This window comes from Brachyistius frenatus, unplaced genomic scaffold (genome assembly GCF_029030835.1).
Source record: "Brachyistius frenatus isolate BFR_SWC_R1_liver_20210118 unplaced genomic scaffold, ASM2903083v1 Contig_77, whole genome shotgun sequence".
Classification (NCBI taxonomy): domain Eukaryota; kingdom Metazoa; phylum Chordata; class Actinopteri; family Embiotocidae; genus Brachyistius; species Brachyistius frenatus.
The window spans coordinates 1,574,234-1,591,070 of NW_027210676.1; the positions used below are offsets into that span (position 1 = coordinate 1,574,234).

General features: G+C 42.4%; 1 protein-coding gene across 2 annotated transcripts in view; it reads left to right on the forward strand.

Annotated features, from left to right (window-relative positions):
• chd2 (chromodomain helicase DNA binding protein 2) overlaps nucleotides 1-15,544 on the forward strand; it is a 29,514-nt gene extending 13,970 nt beyond the window's left edge. For both annotated transcript variants that reach the window (XM_069708705.1, XM_069708706.1), the window contains 33 exons: nucleotides 1,205-1,381; nucleotides 1,561-1,700; nucleotides 1,804-2,029; nucleotides 2,105-2,205; nucleotides 2,305-2,346; nucleotides 2,485-2,663; nucleotides 2,897-3,021; nucleotides 3,133-3,349; nucleotides 3,440-3,529; nucleotides 3,648-3,838; nucleotides 3,947-4,135; nucleotides 5,108-5,270; nucleotides 5,426-5,578; nucleotides 6,334-6,405; nucleotides 6,843-6,992; nucleotides 7,090-7,238; nucleotides 7,339-7,435; nucleotides 7,523-7,615; nucleotides 7,735-7,914; nucleotides 8,417-8,586; nucleotides 8,740-8,781; nucleotides 8,902-9,041; nucleotides 9,133-9,271; nucleotides 9,395-9,545; nucleotides 9,848-9,970; nucleotides 10,082-10,204; nucleotides 10,749-10,889; nucleotides 11,069-11,185; nucleotides 11,300-11,478; nucleotides 11,591-11,690; nucleotides 11,773-11,962; nucleotides 12,151-12,397; nucleotides 13,544-15,544. In XM_069708705.1, coding sequence (XP_069564806.1) covers nucleotides 1,205-1,381; nucleotides 1,561-1,700; nucleotides 1,804-2,029; nucleotides 2,105-2,205; nucleotides 2,305-2,346; nucleotides 2,485-2,663; nucleotides 2,897-3,021; nucleotides 3,133-3,349; nucleotides 3,440-3,529; nucleotides 3,648-3,838; nucleotides 3,947-4,135; nucleotides 5,108-5,270; nucleotides 5,426-5,578; nucleotides 6,334-6,405; nucleotides 6,843-6,992; nucleotides 7,090-7,238; nucleotides 7,339-7,435; nucleotides 7,523-7,615; nucleotides 7,735-7,914; nucleotides 8,417-8,586; nucleotides 8,740-8,781; nucleotides 8,902-9,041; nucleotides 9,133-9,271; nucleotides 9,395-9,545; nucleotides 9,848-9,970; nucleotides 10,082-10,204; nucleotides 10,749-10,889; nucleotides 11,069-11,185; nucleotides 11,300-11,478; nucleotides 11,591-11,690; nucleotides 11,773-11,962; nucleotides 12,151-12,397; nucleotides 13,544-13,829 — 4,882 coding nt within the window. In that variant the 3' untranslated portion in view covers nucleotides 13,830-15,544. The remainder of the gene's footprint in view (nucleotides 1-1,204; nucleotides 1,382-1,560; nucleotides 1,701-1,803; nucleotides 2,030-2,104; nucleotides 2,206-2,304; nucleotides 2,347-2,484; nucleotides 2,664-2,896; nucleotides 3,022-3,132; nucleotides 3,350-3,439; nucleotides 3,530-3,647; nucleotides 3,839-3,946; nucleotides 4,136-5,107; nucleotides 5,271-5,425; nucleotides 5,579-6,333; nucleotides 6,406-6,842; nucleotides 6,993-7,089; nucleotides 7,239-7,338; nucleotides 7,436-7,522; nucleotides 7,616-7,734; nucleotides 7,915-8,416; nucleotides 8,587-8,739; nucleotides 8,782-8,901; nucleotides 9,042-9,132; nucleotides 9,272-9,394; nucleotides 9,546-9,847; nucleotides 9,971-10,081; nucleotides 10,205-10,748; nucleotides 10,890-11,068; nucleotides 11,186-11,299; nucleotides 11,479-11,590; nucleotides 11,691-11,772; nucleotides 11,963-12,150; nucleotides 12,398-13,543) is intronic.
• Nucleotides 15,545-16,837: the final 1,293 nt, after the last annotated feature.

The window sequence follows — 16,837 nt, forward strand, 5'->3', positions numbered from 1 at the left end:
CCAAATCATTCCACATTGTGTGAGCATTTGTTTTAATTGTTTTCCCCCCTCTGTCTTTGGTTTTGAGTATCAACCTGAACGCTGCAGCTTGAAATTGACAAATTCTAATCTAAATATATGGCATAAACATGCAAAGTAACAAGAGGAGGCGAAACAGCAGGCATTTAACAAATGAATCTCGCTTAAACTATATTTTAATGTGCTGTTAATTAAACTCCTTATGACGTATTAAAGATCTGTAAGTTACTGTTAGTTATTCTACCAAATTACATTTTCATTTGAAGTTTGAAATGCTCTTAAATAGAAATACAAGAAATCATCCCATATCCCAACTCCACTTCTTTTCAATAGTGTGTTGTGTAAATACATGTTGTTGTTGTTGTTATTATTATGATGATGATAATGATGATGATGTAGATCTGTTTGAAAGCCTTCAGACCACTGACCTGATAGATTGCACTTAAGAAATAGTCTACTGTGGGTAAATAGTTTCACTTTATTACAATAACATTGAAGCAGCTGTGTTTTGCCGGGTAGTGACAAATAATCTGATGAGGAAAATGATGAGTCAGGCTCCGATTGTTTACCCTCTCTCATTTTGTGCTCAAAATAAACAGCAACAGTTGAGACACATTCTTAACACACTAAAATATGGGGAAATGTAAATGTCTTAAAACCTGGAGTTTGTAATTCTCACCTTGTCAGACTTACAGACACAGGTAACTGAAGGGGGAAAAAAGCTTTGCCCAAACAAGCGTCAGGTAGACGGCCTGTGTTTTATGTCATTATCCCACCAGCTCTTCAATTTGCAGTTTGCAAGTAAATCTCTTTCTGCACTGTTCAGCTGCGCTCAGCAGAATCCACAGGATGTTTTTTTTTTTTTTCCTATTGGATACTACTGCTTATGCAGAAGACATCTGTTAAGTAGATTGGATGGTAGCCCACCCACAATGCATCTTGGTTGCATTCACACCTCTGCTGTCCACTTGATCACCCAAGAGGCATTTAAATGCCAGTTGTGAACAGGTCCTCGGGGTGCCGGCTGCACTCAACCATGTAGGTCTGTCTGTCTGTCAGTCAGCCATCAGACAGGCAGAAACCCAAAGTGGTGTGAAAGGAATTCATGTGCCAGGACTTTGGTTCATTATCTCTAAAAGGCTTCTTTTTTCTTTTTTTTTTCTTTGCTTAACTGTGTGTCTCACAGACCTCAGACCAAATCATCAACAGTCAAAAAGCAGCTGTCTCAAAAGGGAAAGAAGTCCAGGAGACAGGAGTCGTCAGCTGAAGATGACGACGATGATGATGATGATGATGATGATGATGACGATGAAGACACTCCAAAGAGACAGACTCGAAGAAGGGGCGCCACAAAAGTCAAAAGGTGAATTTCTAAAATGAAAGTGGTTTTTTTTTTTTTTTTGATATTTTAATTTCCTATGGACATATTTGTCATTTTAGTTAAGTTTAATTAACAACAAAAGGTCTGTGAAATATTTCATAAAGATTTCACAATGACACATTACATGTATGACTTCATCCCGTCTTCCTGTTGTGTTACAGTTATAAAGAGGACCAACATGACTTTGAAACGGACTCCGATGACCTCATTGAGATGACGGGCGATGCAGGTGAGGAGCAGCAGGATGATGACAGCGAGACCATTGAGAAGGTTATGGACACCAGAACAGGCAAAAAAGGAGGTGATGCATTTTCACTTGTCTCTCATTATTTTGAAAACCCCTTTCGCCAAAATACATCCTCTGCAGCCTGCAGTCTAAAAGTTCATTTCTTTTGCTCCTTCAGCCACTGGAGCTTCCACTACTGGGTATGCTGTGGAGGAAAATGGAGACCCGTGTGAAGGCTTTGACCCCGACAACGAGGAAGGGGAGATTCATTATCTGATCAAGTGGAAGGGCTGGTCCTACATCCACAACACGTGGGAGAGCATGGACTCTCTGACGCAGCAAAAGGTCAAGGGACTGAAGAAGCTGGACAACTTCAAAAAGAAAAACGATGAGCTGAATTCATGGTGAAAGTCTTTGCATTTACATTTTATTTAGCAAATGTCCATCTCCTGCATTTTAAATGTCGGCCTTGCTTGTAGGTTAAGGAAGGCGTCTCCCGAGGACGTCGAGTTTCATAACTGCCAACAGGAGCTCATCAGTGACTTGAACAAGCAGTTCCAGATTCTGGAGCGCGTCATTGGTAAGAAGCCACCATATATTAATTGTTGTCTGGTAAATAAACAGATGCATGTTGCACTTAAGGTAGACTAAAAATATATTTTTTTATAATTATTAACAGCTACAAAAACAGGAAAGACACCTGGATCCTCTGACTTCCCCTGTAAGTCCTTTTTCCGATTTTTCACCATCTCTGTCGCAATCTGGGATTTTTGTTTTTAATTTTCCTGCACTGTCTTTTTCTGTCAAGTATTAAATTATTTAATTATAGCAATATGTCTGTTTTTGTTTTTTTAAACAGCTCACAGTCATAAGACCCCGTCCTCCAACGAACCAGAGTACCTATGCAAGTGGATGGGTTTGCCATATTCAGAGTGCAGCTGGGAGGATGGAGCTTTGGTTAGAAAGAAGTTTGAGAAATGCGTCGAAAGCTTCATTAACCGAAGCTCCAGCAAGACAGTCCCCTCTAAAGACTGCAAAGTAAGAGTCAAGTCAGAATGACCCAGAATGGTCAAGACTTCATGTTTTTCATTTCATATTTAATTATTTCCAGTCCCTCCAGTAAGTATTTTTTTTTGTGTGTGTGATTGTTTGCAGCTGCTTTCTCTGAGAAATTGTTTGAAAAATTGCAAAGTGACTGCCTTTTATTTTATATTATTGAAAAAAATAATGTATCTCTTCATAACTGGATAAATGTCCTTCTATTATTTCAGGTATTAAAACAAAGGCCACGGTTTGTTGCTCTGAAGAAACAACCTTCATATATTGGCAACGAGAGCCTTGAACTGAGAGATTATCAGCTGGACGGTGTGAACTGGCTGGCTCACTCCTGGTGCAGGTACTGTGTTAATAAATATAATCATTTTACGTTTTTATTACCTTGTATGAAAAAGACAATAGGCTGTTATAAGCAACCAAAGTACCCATTAGTCCTCCTCTTCCTCCTCAGGTGCAACAGTGTTATTCTCGCTGATGAGATGGGACTGGGAAAGACCATCCAGACAATCTCCTTCCTGTCCTACCTGTTCCACCAGCATCAGCTCTACGGGCCCTTCCTGCTGGTGGTGCCTCTGTCCACGCTCACCTCCTGGCAGAGGGAGTTCGAAACCTGGGCCCCACAAATGAATGTGGTGGTCTACCTTGGTGATGTCATGAGCAGAAAAAGTGTAGGTTGAATTGACTTTTTATTTACTTTCCTTTGGTGTCTGCAGAGGTGGTTACATAAACTTTCATTTTTGTTTGTCTGTTTCGTGTAGATCCGTGACTACGAGTGGGTGAATCATCAGACCAAAAGAATCCGTTTCAGTGCACTACTAACCACTTATGAGATTCTACTTAAAGACAAGGTAGGTTTTAGTTATGATTGTGATAGATAGATATAAATATATATATATTTTTTAAACATAGCGTTTTTAAGCATGAAGAGGTTTCAATCACTTACGGTGTCTTTACATGTGACTCCAGGGGGTTCTTGGGAACATTAACTGGGCATTTCTGGGCGTGGATGAAGCTCATAGGCTGAAGAATGACGACTCCTTGCTCTACAAAACATTAATGGAGTTCAGGTCGAATCATAGACTCCTCATTACTGGCACTCCCCTGCAAAACTCCCTCAAGGAGCTTTGGTCACTGTTACACTTCCTCATGCCTGACAAGTACGTCCCAGTTTCGATGATATACTGAACAAAAACGAGGGAAAATGTCATCAGTTTAAATTCCAGTAGGACATGGCTGACATTTGTTATATCTCCTGTGCACCGTAGGTTTAATGCCTGGGAGAATTTTGAGGATGAACATGGGAAAGGAAGAGACAATGGTTATCAGAGTCTTCACAAAGTCCTTGAACCTTTCCTGCTCCGACGCGTCAAAAAAGATGTGGAAAAATCTCTTCCTGCCAAGGTGGAACAAATTCTCCGTGTAGACATGACGGCACAGCAGAAACAATTTTACAAGTACGTTTTTAGTTCTTATCTGTTCTGTAACATTGCTATTGAATCTTTCTTTCATATAAATGACATGCACAGTGGCTGCATGTCTCCTCTGAACTAACTTAAAGATAGGTTTTTGTTGTTGTTGTTTTTTAAAGTAGGATTGATTTAGGTACTTTTGCACAGTCAGTGCATTACCTGCAGTAGATGGTAGTGAGCACATCACCATTTTACAGAAGCAGATAGCTGTACTAACACAGTATAGCTAAGCTTTGTAATGCTGTAAATGGGGTAAGCAACAAATAACATTTTACCCACCTGAAAAAAGGCCTACTTAAAAAGATGGACACGCCATAATTAGAATATTTTCACCATTTCATATTGTTCTTGTGTCTTTATATCTAGCTATGTTCTCTTCAAAGCCACAAGACTCCTCTATCAAAAATGATCATTTTACCCCACACAACGTGGGAATCGATATTGTGCCGCTGCTTTGATCAATTACTTTGTTTGTGATATTGTGTGACTTTGGTGCTGTTAGTTTGGATCCGAACTAAGAGCACCAAAGTCACACAATAGCACAAACAAAGTAATCAGTCCTAGGCAGCAGTAGACCAGCAGCGCCTGCGTTCTGTGAAGTAAATTGCTGATTTTGTCAAGGGAGTCTGGCGGCTTTGAAAGGAGCGATATAACAGCTTCAGTTCCCCATCGGAAAGGGCTGTCTGACAGCAAAGCAAAGTGGTGAATATATTCTAAATAAAGCATACATTTAAAATTATACATATCTTTTTTAGGTGGCTGAAGTATGGTTTGTTGCTGACCTTGTCCACAGCAATGCATTGCTTAGCTTCTAGTATTTGCACAGCTGCCTGCTTCTCCGAATTGGAGCCATGCAGACCTCCATCTACTGCAGATAATACATTGATAAGTCCCTCATACAACCGCACTTCACAAAACTCAGAACTATTCCTTTAATTTATTCCTCAATATTTCCAGGTGGATTTTAACGAGGAATTACAAAGCTCTTTCCAAAGGCACCCGAGGCAGCTCCTCCGGCTTCCTGAATATCGTAATGGAGCTTAAAAAGTGCTGCAACCATAGTTTCCTCATCAAACAGCCTGAGGAAGCAGACACTGAAACACAACAGGAACACCTGCAGGTAAGTCTCCTTATGAGCCCCTTCAGCTCCGGGCATCACCTCAAGGATAACTCTGCTCTCTGAAGGAAACTAGTTGTAGCTGAACATAGAAGAAAACATGGCTGTTCGTACAGGTTGCGCTGTGTAACATGACCCACCACCTTGTATCTTTTCAGGGTGTAGTGAGGGGCAGCGGGAAGCTGGTTCTGCTGGACAAGCTGCTGACCAGACTCAGAGAAAGAGGCAACCGAGTCCTCATCTTCTCCCAGATGGTCAGGATGTTGGACATTCTGGCTGAGTACCTCGCAAAGAACCGATACCCATTCCAGGTAAGATTCACACAACGTGGGGTGGAATTCAGATTTCACTCAGGACTCCCTCTACCACAACACTGTGTTATAGGGGCCTCGCTGGAGTTATTCTAAGCGATGCAGATTTGTGGTTGCTCCAGGGAAAGCATGGCAGTGATGTGCCGCTATAAGGCACAGTTCCTGCTTAATAAATTATTATAGAACAAAAAGGCCTGCTGCACAAAAGAAAGCAAAAACAGGGCAACGTTTTCTAAATATATTTCTATTATTTTCAGAAAAATGGCTGCCCATAACCTGATCATATATGTGGCGCTGTCATCCTTTTCATGGTACTTCTGTTAGGTTCCAGTAGAATTTTCTAACTAGATTAACCAGCTGTATCAGTTAATTGAGGCAGGCTTCAGTTTTTGACTTGTTTTTTATCCGTGTTTGCCATGGAGGGCTTTTTCAAGCTGGGTGCACTGGGGAGATTAGACCCGAATGAGGATCGGATGTCAGTGTTGTGGAACACATACTCCGCCAGTCTTAGAGTTCATGTGCTTATTTTTATCAACAAGTTATTTTCTGCTCAAGACCAGTCAGAAGACCTGCAAGTCACTCCACTCGGGTTGTTTTTGCTGACTTAGTCTTTGCATTAGGCTATTGTGCTTGGTGTGAGCATATAGAGCGGGTACGATGGCATGTGAAGCAGGGGGGATGCCAAGGTTTCAGCAGATAGCTGTTGGGGAAAGCTTCAAAAGGTTAAGCTCTCTTTTTGGCTTTCTCCTCTTCAGCGCTTGGACGGGTCCATAAAGGGAGAAATCCGAAAGCAAGCACTCGACCACTTTAATGCAGAAGGCTCAGAGGTATGTATGCTAATTACTTTTATAACACCCGCTGATACTAATGGAGGTTGCAATGCTGTTTTCTTGTTGCCCTAAATATTTGTTCAAGCGGCAGTAAAAAAAAAAAAAAAAAAAAAAAAAATTTTTTTTTTTTTTAGATACTCTTCTTTATAATCTTATATTATGATGTTATTATCAAATGCACTTCCCACAATACTTGTAGCATAGGATGATGTTATCCCTTTAGACATACTTACAGCACGCTTTCATTTAGCATTTTGGAGGACTTAATTTGAGAGCTGTAGCCAGTGTGGGGTGTATTTTAACAATTGTGCAAAAAGAGTCAAATAACATCACTGATTTGAGGGAAGTTTGTTAACCTTTGTTTGCGTCTTCTTTCTGTTCAAATAGCTTTATGTTGTAATGTTGGTATTTGCTGTGTTCCCTCTGTTGTCTAGGACTTCTGCTTCCTGTTGTCCACCAGAGCTGGAGGTTTAGGTATTAACTTGGCATCTGCAGACACTGTAGTCATCTTCGACTCGGACTGGAACCCTCAAAACGACCTGCAGGCTCAGGCCAGGGCTCACAGGATCGGCCAAAAGAAACAGGTAATCCATGGCTCATATTCACGCATGTAATTATAGATTTGCTGCACAACTGATTGGACTGTTGTATACAAAAATATCCATGCCCTTTCCTTCATAGGTCAATATATATCGACTGGTCACCAAAGGAACAGTGGAGGAGGACATCATCGAGCGGGCGAAGAAGAAGATGGTTTTGGACCATCTTGTCATTCAGAGAATGGACACAACTGGACGAACTGTTCTGGACAGCAACTCGGGAAACACAAAGTAAGACTTGGCGAAACTTTGATCAGGTTTTGTTTAAACATTTAAATGCTGAAGCTCTTGGTGTCTTTACCATAGTTCTTTTTTTTTTTTTTTCCAACAGTTCAAACCCATTCAATAAAGAAGAACTGACTGCTATTCTCAAGTTTGGTGCAGAGGAACTTTTCAAAGAGGCAGAAGGGGAGGAGTCTGAACCGCAGGTATTATAGCGAGAGAATAATCCTGTCCATTAGAAAATTGTTGTGACATATTTGGAAAATGTAACCAGAATCTCTTCGTTTCTGTAGGAGATGGATATTGATGAGATCTTGAGATTGGCTGAAACAAGAGAAAGCGATCAAGGCTCAAGTGCTACAGATGAACTCCTGTCACAGTTTAAGGTACCTGCGAGCTCATACTGCTTCGTCTTCTTCTTACACACACAAGTGTTGAGTAACTAGAAGTGATCAAACATCCAGGTTATCCCTACCTTACCTGTCCTCCCCACGTTTTGCTGCAGGTGGCCAATTTCTCCAGCATGGAAGAGACCACTACCACTCCAGAGTTTGAGGGGAGGTCCATACGGGAGTGGGATGACATCATTCCAGAGGAGCAGCGCCGCAAAATTGAGGAGGAGGAGAAGCAGCGGGAGATGGAGGACATCTTTATGTTGCCCAGAAGTAGGAGCTCTAACAAGCGGGTAAGAACATTTTACTTGCGGAGTAAATCCTTTTTTCCACTCCACAGCACCGATGTCTGTTGGATTCTCTCTCAACTCCACACTTTATTGTGTGAATACACATTGCACACACATGCACATAAGCAATAGGGGTATGTGTCCCAAACTGTTTGGTTGGGTAGGTTACACAGCTGGCTTTAATGGCTAATCAAAGATAATTATTAATATCTTGTCTGAATGGACAGTGTACAGTTCTTATTGGTGTCATGACAGCATTTGTAAGTCTTGTCATAACAAAATGACAAAAAGGTTATTTAAACATTTTGTTTTGTTTTGTCTGCTGTACTAAAAAAACATGCAAAACAATGATCTCCGCTCCTCATTACGCCCTTAAAAATACTTACATTTACACACACATGCAACGAGTTGTGGCCCCTGAAAAACACGTACATCTTCCAGCAGGTGCTCAGCTTTTGGATCAAGCCACTTTGGTTTATTAAAGTGAGACTCCTTTGTCTTCCAGGCTCAGGCCAATGACAGTGACAGTGATGTGGGCTCCAAACTGAAGCACCACTCCTCTGGATCTGAAAGCGAGACTGACGACAGTGATGACGACAAGAAGCCAAAGAAGCGAGGCAGACCCAGAGCTCGCAAAAACAACGTAGAGGGCTTCACTGATGCAGAAATACGCAGGTAAAGTATTCCATAAACTCTTTTCATGTTGTTCTGTTTGTCTTCTGTTCGTTTACTTTTTTAAAAAAATTTTTTTTTAAGTGAGTTTCAGTTTCATTTGTAAACGTCTGTAAACAATAACGATAAAAATGTATTTCTTAATCATATCAACAGGTTCATTAAGGCGTACAAGAAATTTGGATCTCCACTTGAAAGGTAAGCACAATGTTAAATCATGTAAACAATGAATAGATTGACTTGTCATTTGATTGGTAAACTAGATGCAGCTAATAAGCTTTACAAGCACTCCTGACATACCGTACCTCCTGTATCCAGGCTGGAGGCCATTGCCCGAGACTCTGAGCTGGTGGACAAATCCATAGCGGACCTGAAGAGACTCGGTGAACTGATTCATACCAGCTGTGTGACTGCAGTGCAGGAGCACGAGGAACACCTTAAAGAGAACCCAGTTGAAGGTACGTTGCATTTACTCGTTTAGGGAACTTACGGAGTCAATTTTTTGTTCATGCTCGAAAACGATGCATGTTTGTTTTTTTTTTTTTCCAGCTAAAGGTCCTGGGAAACGAAGAGGAATTAATATCAAGATCTCAGGAGTGCAGGTCAATGCCAAGTCAATCATCCAGCACGAGGAAGAGTTTGAGCCGCTGCACAAAGCGGTTCCCTCAAACCCTGCTGAGAGAAATAAGTAAGACTCCCCCTGCAAATGGAAGAAGGAGCACAGTCTCTTTGTATCATGCACAAGATAAGATGTTCAGAAAGAGTTTATCTGTGTTGTGGATTATGTTTGACAACACTCGGTTCCCCACAGGTTCAGCCTGACATGCAGGGTGAAAGTAGCTCACTTTGATGTAGACTGGGATCTGCCGGATGACATTCAGCTCTTGCTTGGCATCTACGAGCACGGCTTCGGCAACTGGGATCTGATCAAGACGGACCCTGACCTTAAACTCGCTGATAAGGCAAATATCTGACATTTACCTTTTAACACCGAGATGAAAACAGTGCCTCAATGAAGAGGAATTTCAATGGTCAATAATAATATAGTGACATAAGCGCACACTTAGCATTTAGACCAAAACTATCTTTTCAAGGTTTTGTAAAATCTTTGAAACAAAACTCCTTTTAAGTCAAGTTCTGGTTCACAACTATTAAAAAGTTCAGTTATAGTTTTGAGTTTATCTTCATCAGCACTTGCACTGTGTAAATCTGGTGTGTCAGAAGGGGAATGAAACGGTCTTAACGTTCACTTACTTCTCCACAGATTCTTCCAGATGACCCGGGCAAGAAGCCTACGGCCAAGCAGTTGCAGGCGAGAGCGGAGTATCTTCTCAAGCTGCTTAAAAAAGAACAAGACAGTGCAGATGTGTCTAAAACCGGGGAGGAGGTATGCTGCTATTAAATCACCGAGCATCTCATCCATACTGCTTGTTTGTATTTGCGAATACACGAAAGGGCACCTACATGCCACATCGCTCACCTGCTGTCTTCCTCCAAGGTCAAAGTTAAGAAGAGGAAGCCTCGGGTGAAAAGGGAGAACAAGATCCTGAAAGACGAGCAGGGCAACGACATCTCGTCCCCGCGGCTGTCCGACAACCCGTCTGAAGAGGGCGAGGTCAAGGTCAGTCCGTTAGACCATTAGGTCGGTCTGTGGGGTTTAAGGCTGAATTGTGCTCCTCTGTCGAGGTTTTCTTGTGTCTACAGTACATTTGGGGACTCTATGCAGGGTCTCGATGGAGCTTGTGTGCTCTTCATACATTTTTTTTTTTTTTTTTTTACGACAGTTATTGTCGAGTTAGTGTCGGGACAGCAAGGCAAGTGATTTGTCTGTTTAGGCTGCTTTGTACTTTCTACTGTTTAAAGTGCAATTTGACAGTAAAATCAAAAATATTCCACTTTTTAGTGATGATCAACAAATTTGCATTTTGCAATGTTGCAAAGCCTTTTCAGCTGCAAACCTGTGAATGTCAGAGCAGAAATGGCAAGGAAACGCACTGCAACACCTAAACAAAGAAGCATAATTCAGCTTTGTTTTTGAGATAAGCAGAACAATGGTACACTTGATTATGAAGACAAACACCATTACAATCCCCGAGTTTATCCTCATTGTATGACCCCGCTGTTACATTGTTTAACCTCCGCTGTGTCCTCGCGTGTTTGAGCAGGACGATGGAACAGAAAAGTCCCCTGTCAAGAAGAGACAAAAGAAAAAAGACAACAAGGAGAACAAAGAAAAACAGGGAACTCCGAAAAAGGAGAAGGACGGGGACAAAGACAAGAAGGGTACCAAGCCCAGAAAAGAAAAGGTATTTCAGAGGAGCACTCATGACCTCAACACATGTGCGCTGAAAGATGCCGAACTAGAAAGTCGCTGCCATTTTAAAAGCCTGTCTTCATCCTGTCAATCATCTGTTAAAGATATAACTGGCACATTTAGGTTAATTGTCTTGATGTCTTTTTTTTTTTTTTTTTTTTGTCTTTCAAGGCTAAAGGAGCCAAAGGGAAGAAGACTCAAGGTCCAGTTCACATTACAGCCGGATCGGAGCCTGTTCCCATCAAAGGAAAGGAGGATGATGAACTTGACCAGGAGACTTTCAGTGTTGTGAGCATCTTTTTTTTTTTTTTAACTCTTGTGCAGTGATTGAGTTAGAGGAGTTTGTGTGATCTTTCTCAGCTTCTAAAAAGCAAAGCGTTGCAATCATTTCTCTGTGCCTAGTGTAAGGAGCGCATGAGGCCGGTGAAAAAGGCCCTGAAGCAGCTGGACAAACCAGACGAGGGTCTATCCGACCAGGAGCAGCTCCAGCACACACGCACTTGCCTACTTAAGATTGGAGACCGAATCACAGAGTGCCTTAAAGCTTACAGTGACCCCGAGCACGTTAAAATATGGCGAAGGTAGGATGACCACACGCAATCTTTTGTGACATTAAACATGATCTCGGTCTGTTGAACTCCGCTAATAATGATTTTGTGCCCTTTTTTTTTTCTTTTTTTTTTTTTTTGGCAGAAACCTCTGGATCTTTGTGTCTAAGTTTACAGAGTTTGGCGCGAGGAAGCTTCACAAACTTTACAAAATGGCACAGAAGAAGCGATCACACGAGGAGGAGGTAAGTTGGTTGGAGATGTTAAGAGAGTGAAAAAGATCTGTCAAGTGTTACCGGCGCTGAAATTATACTTGGACATTTCCAGAAGGAGCAGAAGAAGAAGGAGGATCCTGCAGGAAGAGGGAAATCATTCAGACCAGAGCCCTCTGGTTCCAGTCGAGACTCCACGGGTACTCAGCCATCCAAAACTGCATCTCACCCAAGTCAGCCAGGACCCCACGGACACCACAGAGAACCATACAACTCGGCTAGCAAGCGCCATTTTGGCAATGATGGTACATGTGGATTGATTTATTTACTTTTAAGGCACTGGGGTTGTTTTCTGAACTGTGAAAGAAGAGACCTTAAGAACCTTATTCATGGCATTATTGGGTATTAGCGGCACTCTTAGCCATTTCAGCCATAAAAAAACAAAACTCAACCTCTGGCCTATTGATATCAAATGTTTCATATTTGATTACAGATCGAGGAGACTGGCAGAGGGACCGTAAATACAACTACCCAGGTAACAGCAACCAGTCGTGGCAGGGGGACCGGCATCATCCGTATGAGCCTCATCGCTACAAGGATCACTATGGAGATCGACGTCCACATGGAGACTCGTATCGCAGCTCGGGCAGTTACCGCAGCAACAACTCCCCCCGAAAGAGGCCGTATGAGCAGTACAGCAATGACCGGGACCACCGGGGTCACCGACCTTATTATGACAGGTGAGTAACTCAAACCTTGATATGACGAGTGGGTAGAGAAACCAAAAACTGTACTTTAACATATAATAATTCGTACAATCACAAAGATGCACGCTGTGCCATTTTTACGGAAGAAAGCAGGAGTTTTTTTTATTTATTTTTTTTTTACTTTTGAAGCATCATATATGTTGTGTTTCCAACTAATAAAACAAAAGTGAGGCCAGAAATGCCCCACACGTCCAAGTGTCCTGCCGTAGCTTCTACGGTGAATCTGAACCTGAAATCAGCAGATCAGCCTTTTAACCGCACGTTACCTGAATGTAGGAAATAAGTAATAGAAAATAGCGCGACGAATACATCCAACTGTAACTTTGTAAAGGTCAAGATTTTTTTCTGTAAAAATAAAACTCAAGCGAGCGTAAAACGGAGCCGCAATAAAACTACTCCCGGCAAGTACGATTCACTCGCCAAAAAGTTATTCAAGTAAGATGTGAGGCAGTAAACGTGCGAGGTGCGATCAAAACGTTCCCGAGGCTGTTCCTGTTGCGCACGAAAGGAGCGCTGCACGGTGTCACTCACGGAAAAAGGAGAAGCAACAACTTTCAACTGTCCCCGGTTGCGAAGCTCGATCGACATCGGCGCCCGAGTTACGATCGGTTTGGTGATCACTTGTACGTGAGCGTTTGCAACCTTACCGCGGGCCTGAAACTTGAGAAACGGAGCACGCATCGCATTAACGACCTCAACTTTGGCACAATGGCACTTTAGGTTTTCCAACGTGACAACATAACAAAACGACCGTTGCTCCCTATCGCCCCTGCACGTCGGATTTGGCTCGCTGCGACTCCAAAATGAAGCTCGAGTTTTAAGAACCGCCATTTTGACACTATGGAGGAGATCCAAGAGCAAATCCAGAGAACGTTTATAATGTGAGGTGTCGCTGCTGAAGAGGACTGCTTTGAAGGAGATGGTGGCCAATTTAAAATCAGGTGGGTTTTTTTTTTTTTTTTGGTTGTTACAGGCACAGTCACTGAACCTGTTGATCGCACCTCCTAACTCAGTCCCGCCCCCGCCTCTGGTGACGCGTTTCGGCGAACTTACTTTTAACCAGAAGGAGAAACCACGGTGCCGTCCCTTAATCGTACAATCTTTTGAATGGTGTTTCAGGCATCCGGACACCAAAAGAAGACGCCCTGATGAATTCCGTCCCAACTACCACCAGGGAAGAGAAGGCCCCCTTCAGGACTTCAGAAGGATGCCGGACCACAGGCCGACGGGTCCGCCCGGGCCGGAGCACTACAGCAGGCCCTTCCACCCAGACAAACCCCCTCCACTGTTGGACCCTCGCTCCCCGCAGGCTCCGAAGTCGCCCCAGGACTCCCGCTCTCCTCTCGAGCGGCCCTCGGAGCCGAACGCCATGGCAGACCCAAACTGGAACAACAGGAAAACATAAACCCCGCCGGGCTTAAGGAACGAGTTTCGTCCAGGGTCGCAGCCGCATGCTGCTGCTGACGGACAAGTCTGGACGCGCCAATTATAAGCTCACAGTTGAAAAGGGAATCAACGTCCTCTTTACCAGCAAAACCAAACTAAGTTGCTCTTTTATCCCAGTGACTGTGGCCGTGAATGATTTGTGCCCCCGAAGGAAGAAGTTTGTTTCCCTCTAGCTTCGTGATGGGGGAGGGGGGGGGGGGGGACCCCGAAAACATACATCTTTATTTGAATGAACTGGCCCTCAGTTAATCATGGTAAGACTGAGTGGAACACTTATGGATGCTTAGTCCCATGGACTATTATATAAGGAAAATTTAGGATACATGAACATTGACTGATCTCAATCCTAAAAGTGCCTGAAGGTTTTGGCCTTTTTGAATGGTAAATGTATGGGATTATTCCCAAAGGAACCATGACATGGACTTATTATTTTTTTTTTTTTTTACATTTTTTTGTTTTGTTTTGTTTAGCTTTAAGTCTTGCAAATGATGTCATTAGAGGATTTCAGTACAATAGAATGCGTAACGTGTTTCCCATCTGCACCTCTCAAATGTTCATCCTGAACATGTAGCTGAACCGAATCACGGAGTTTCACCGTGCGAGTGAAAATGGGATGACGGGACTCCTTAGGAAATTTGAATGCGCCAGTATGACTCTTCTATAAAGCTCAACAGAACGTTTGAAATGGTTTTAACAAATTCACGTGTCTCATATGTACAAATAGTCATTATTTCTGTAATTTGTGTAGATATATAAATCATTGCAATCCTCTTGCTCTGTTCACTTTAACCACTTTCCTCTTAGTAGGCCCAATGAAAATGGAAGCAGTATTTAATGCAACAAGTTGTGCAAAGGTTCATAACACTATGACTTAAAACAGTCCTTTATTTTGACTTTTCAGTATTATGACGGTACTTCTGTGTAGCTTCATGAACTCGCCCGTCTTTCCACATAATGTGAGTATACTCGGTTCTGTCTGAAAAAAAACAAAAACAAGGCGATAGAAACATTTTCTTTCCTGATCGATGGATTGGTCACATTTTTGGTTTCCAGATGGTTGTGCTGTTTGCTTGTTGCTTGTTGGGGATTATCAGGAAATTGCTGTTCACATTTCATTATGTTTATTACCTTTGGTCACTATTTTCCTGTGCCAAATCTGGTCCTGCTCTGGCCCTCTTTTTTTTTCTTTTTTTTTAAAAACTTTTTAATTTTTTTTAATTTTTGCTTCTCCGTTTGTGCCTTATTTATGTGTGTATTATCATACTGTATATTGGTTCATGGACAGTACTGAGGGCTGACAGCCAGGATTATATTTCAAGAAAAGTGCTCCGACTGGCTAAATCATTATTCAGTGAAAACAGGTAACGGGGACCACGTACTCTGGAAATGTGTGTGGGTTCTGGGATTTCCAGAAGAGTTCATGGTTTTGAGGGGAAATTCTTACAACGTTAATATAAAAGAAATCATGCGTGTTTTGTCTGGGGCACTTAGCCGAACCTGTTGCAGCGAGCAGCCAGCCTGTCTTCTCTTCCGCGTTGAGCGAGCTACAGTTCCTTGTATCGTATGGTCTTTAAGAAAATCTAAATAATTTATATTTGTGACAAAACCACTCTTCATGAGAAATGTGCTGTACATATGTTTGGACATATGTAATAAACTTTGTTACACAATGAATTTAATTTCCCGTTGCCTGACTTCGTTAAATTACACAAAATCTGAATTACTATAATTGCTTCATCGGATCACCTTTTTTTTTTTTTTACAGCAGAGACAGCTTCATTGCTCCAAAAACTTTTGAATGAATGTCGTTGTTCATGTGTATAAACGCGCTCAAAAAGATAAAAAAAAAAAAAAAAACTATACTGGGAATGACCAGGAGAGGCAGCAGCTAAACACTAATCATATTTTTGAGGTTTATGAAGAAAAGGCGATTTAAAAATAATAATAATAATAATAATAATAATTCTAGGTTTGTCTCATTACCAACTCGTTTACGACAGTGCAACCTTTTTTGTTTGTTTGTTTGTTTGTTTTATTTAACATGCCCTCACAGACGCGTAACTACGGTGGCACTGAGGTGCAAAAGAGGAACTGGTTCACATTTCGTCACTTGATCGTCATCAGTTCTTGACTTCCACACTTCTACGAACTTGAGCAGTGAGCGCACATCAAAGTTTGTGAGAAATTGTTTGGGAAGCAGCGAGGGAGTCATATCCAGTGAGTGGGAGTGGTGGGGTAGCTACGATTGTGTTGTTGTTGTTGTTGTTGTGGTTGTGGTGGTGGTGGTGGGCGAGACACTTGTTGCGTTATCACTGCGCTGTGGGCGGGACGCGTTGGAGAACCCGAGAGCCACTGCGCACACAAACTTCCTCAGATCGTCACAGTAGAGCTTGGAGGTTGCGCACCTGGTTGTGCGTCTTTCTTCGGTCTTGGGCAGTGACCGTTCTGCCCCCTCCGAAGCGCGACCGTGACTCAAAACTCCTCCCTTGCAGATTTCCAGAGTTTGACACAAAAGCTGACGCGCGCTCTCCGGTCATGTCCACGGAGAAGGCGCAGACGCACGGTGGAGTTTGATTGACATCGGTTGAAATAGCGGGTTGTTGTTGTTTTTTTGGGAAGGGTTTTTGCATTTTCTTTTTGTATGTATGTGTATTTGCACTTCAGGACTGCTCGTTTTTGTTTGTTGCGTTTCCTTTTTGTTGTTGCGTTTGGCACCTCCCGTGCCACGCTACGTAACCCTGTCACATGAACTCCGGTCCTGCGTAAGTCAACACCCTCATTCATTCACAACGTGTTCATCTGAACTCATTTTAAACTGGATCTTATTTTAGTGCTGTCGTCCACGTTTTTCTTAGGACAACAAAACAGTGGAACAAACAATGTTATGTTCGGTTGGTCCAGTCACCGTTTGGTGCTGCTACCACTTGCCATGGCATAAACTTGAATTCCTCAACTATTTATAAAGGC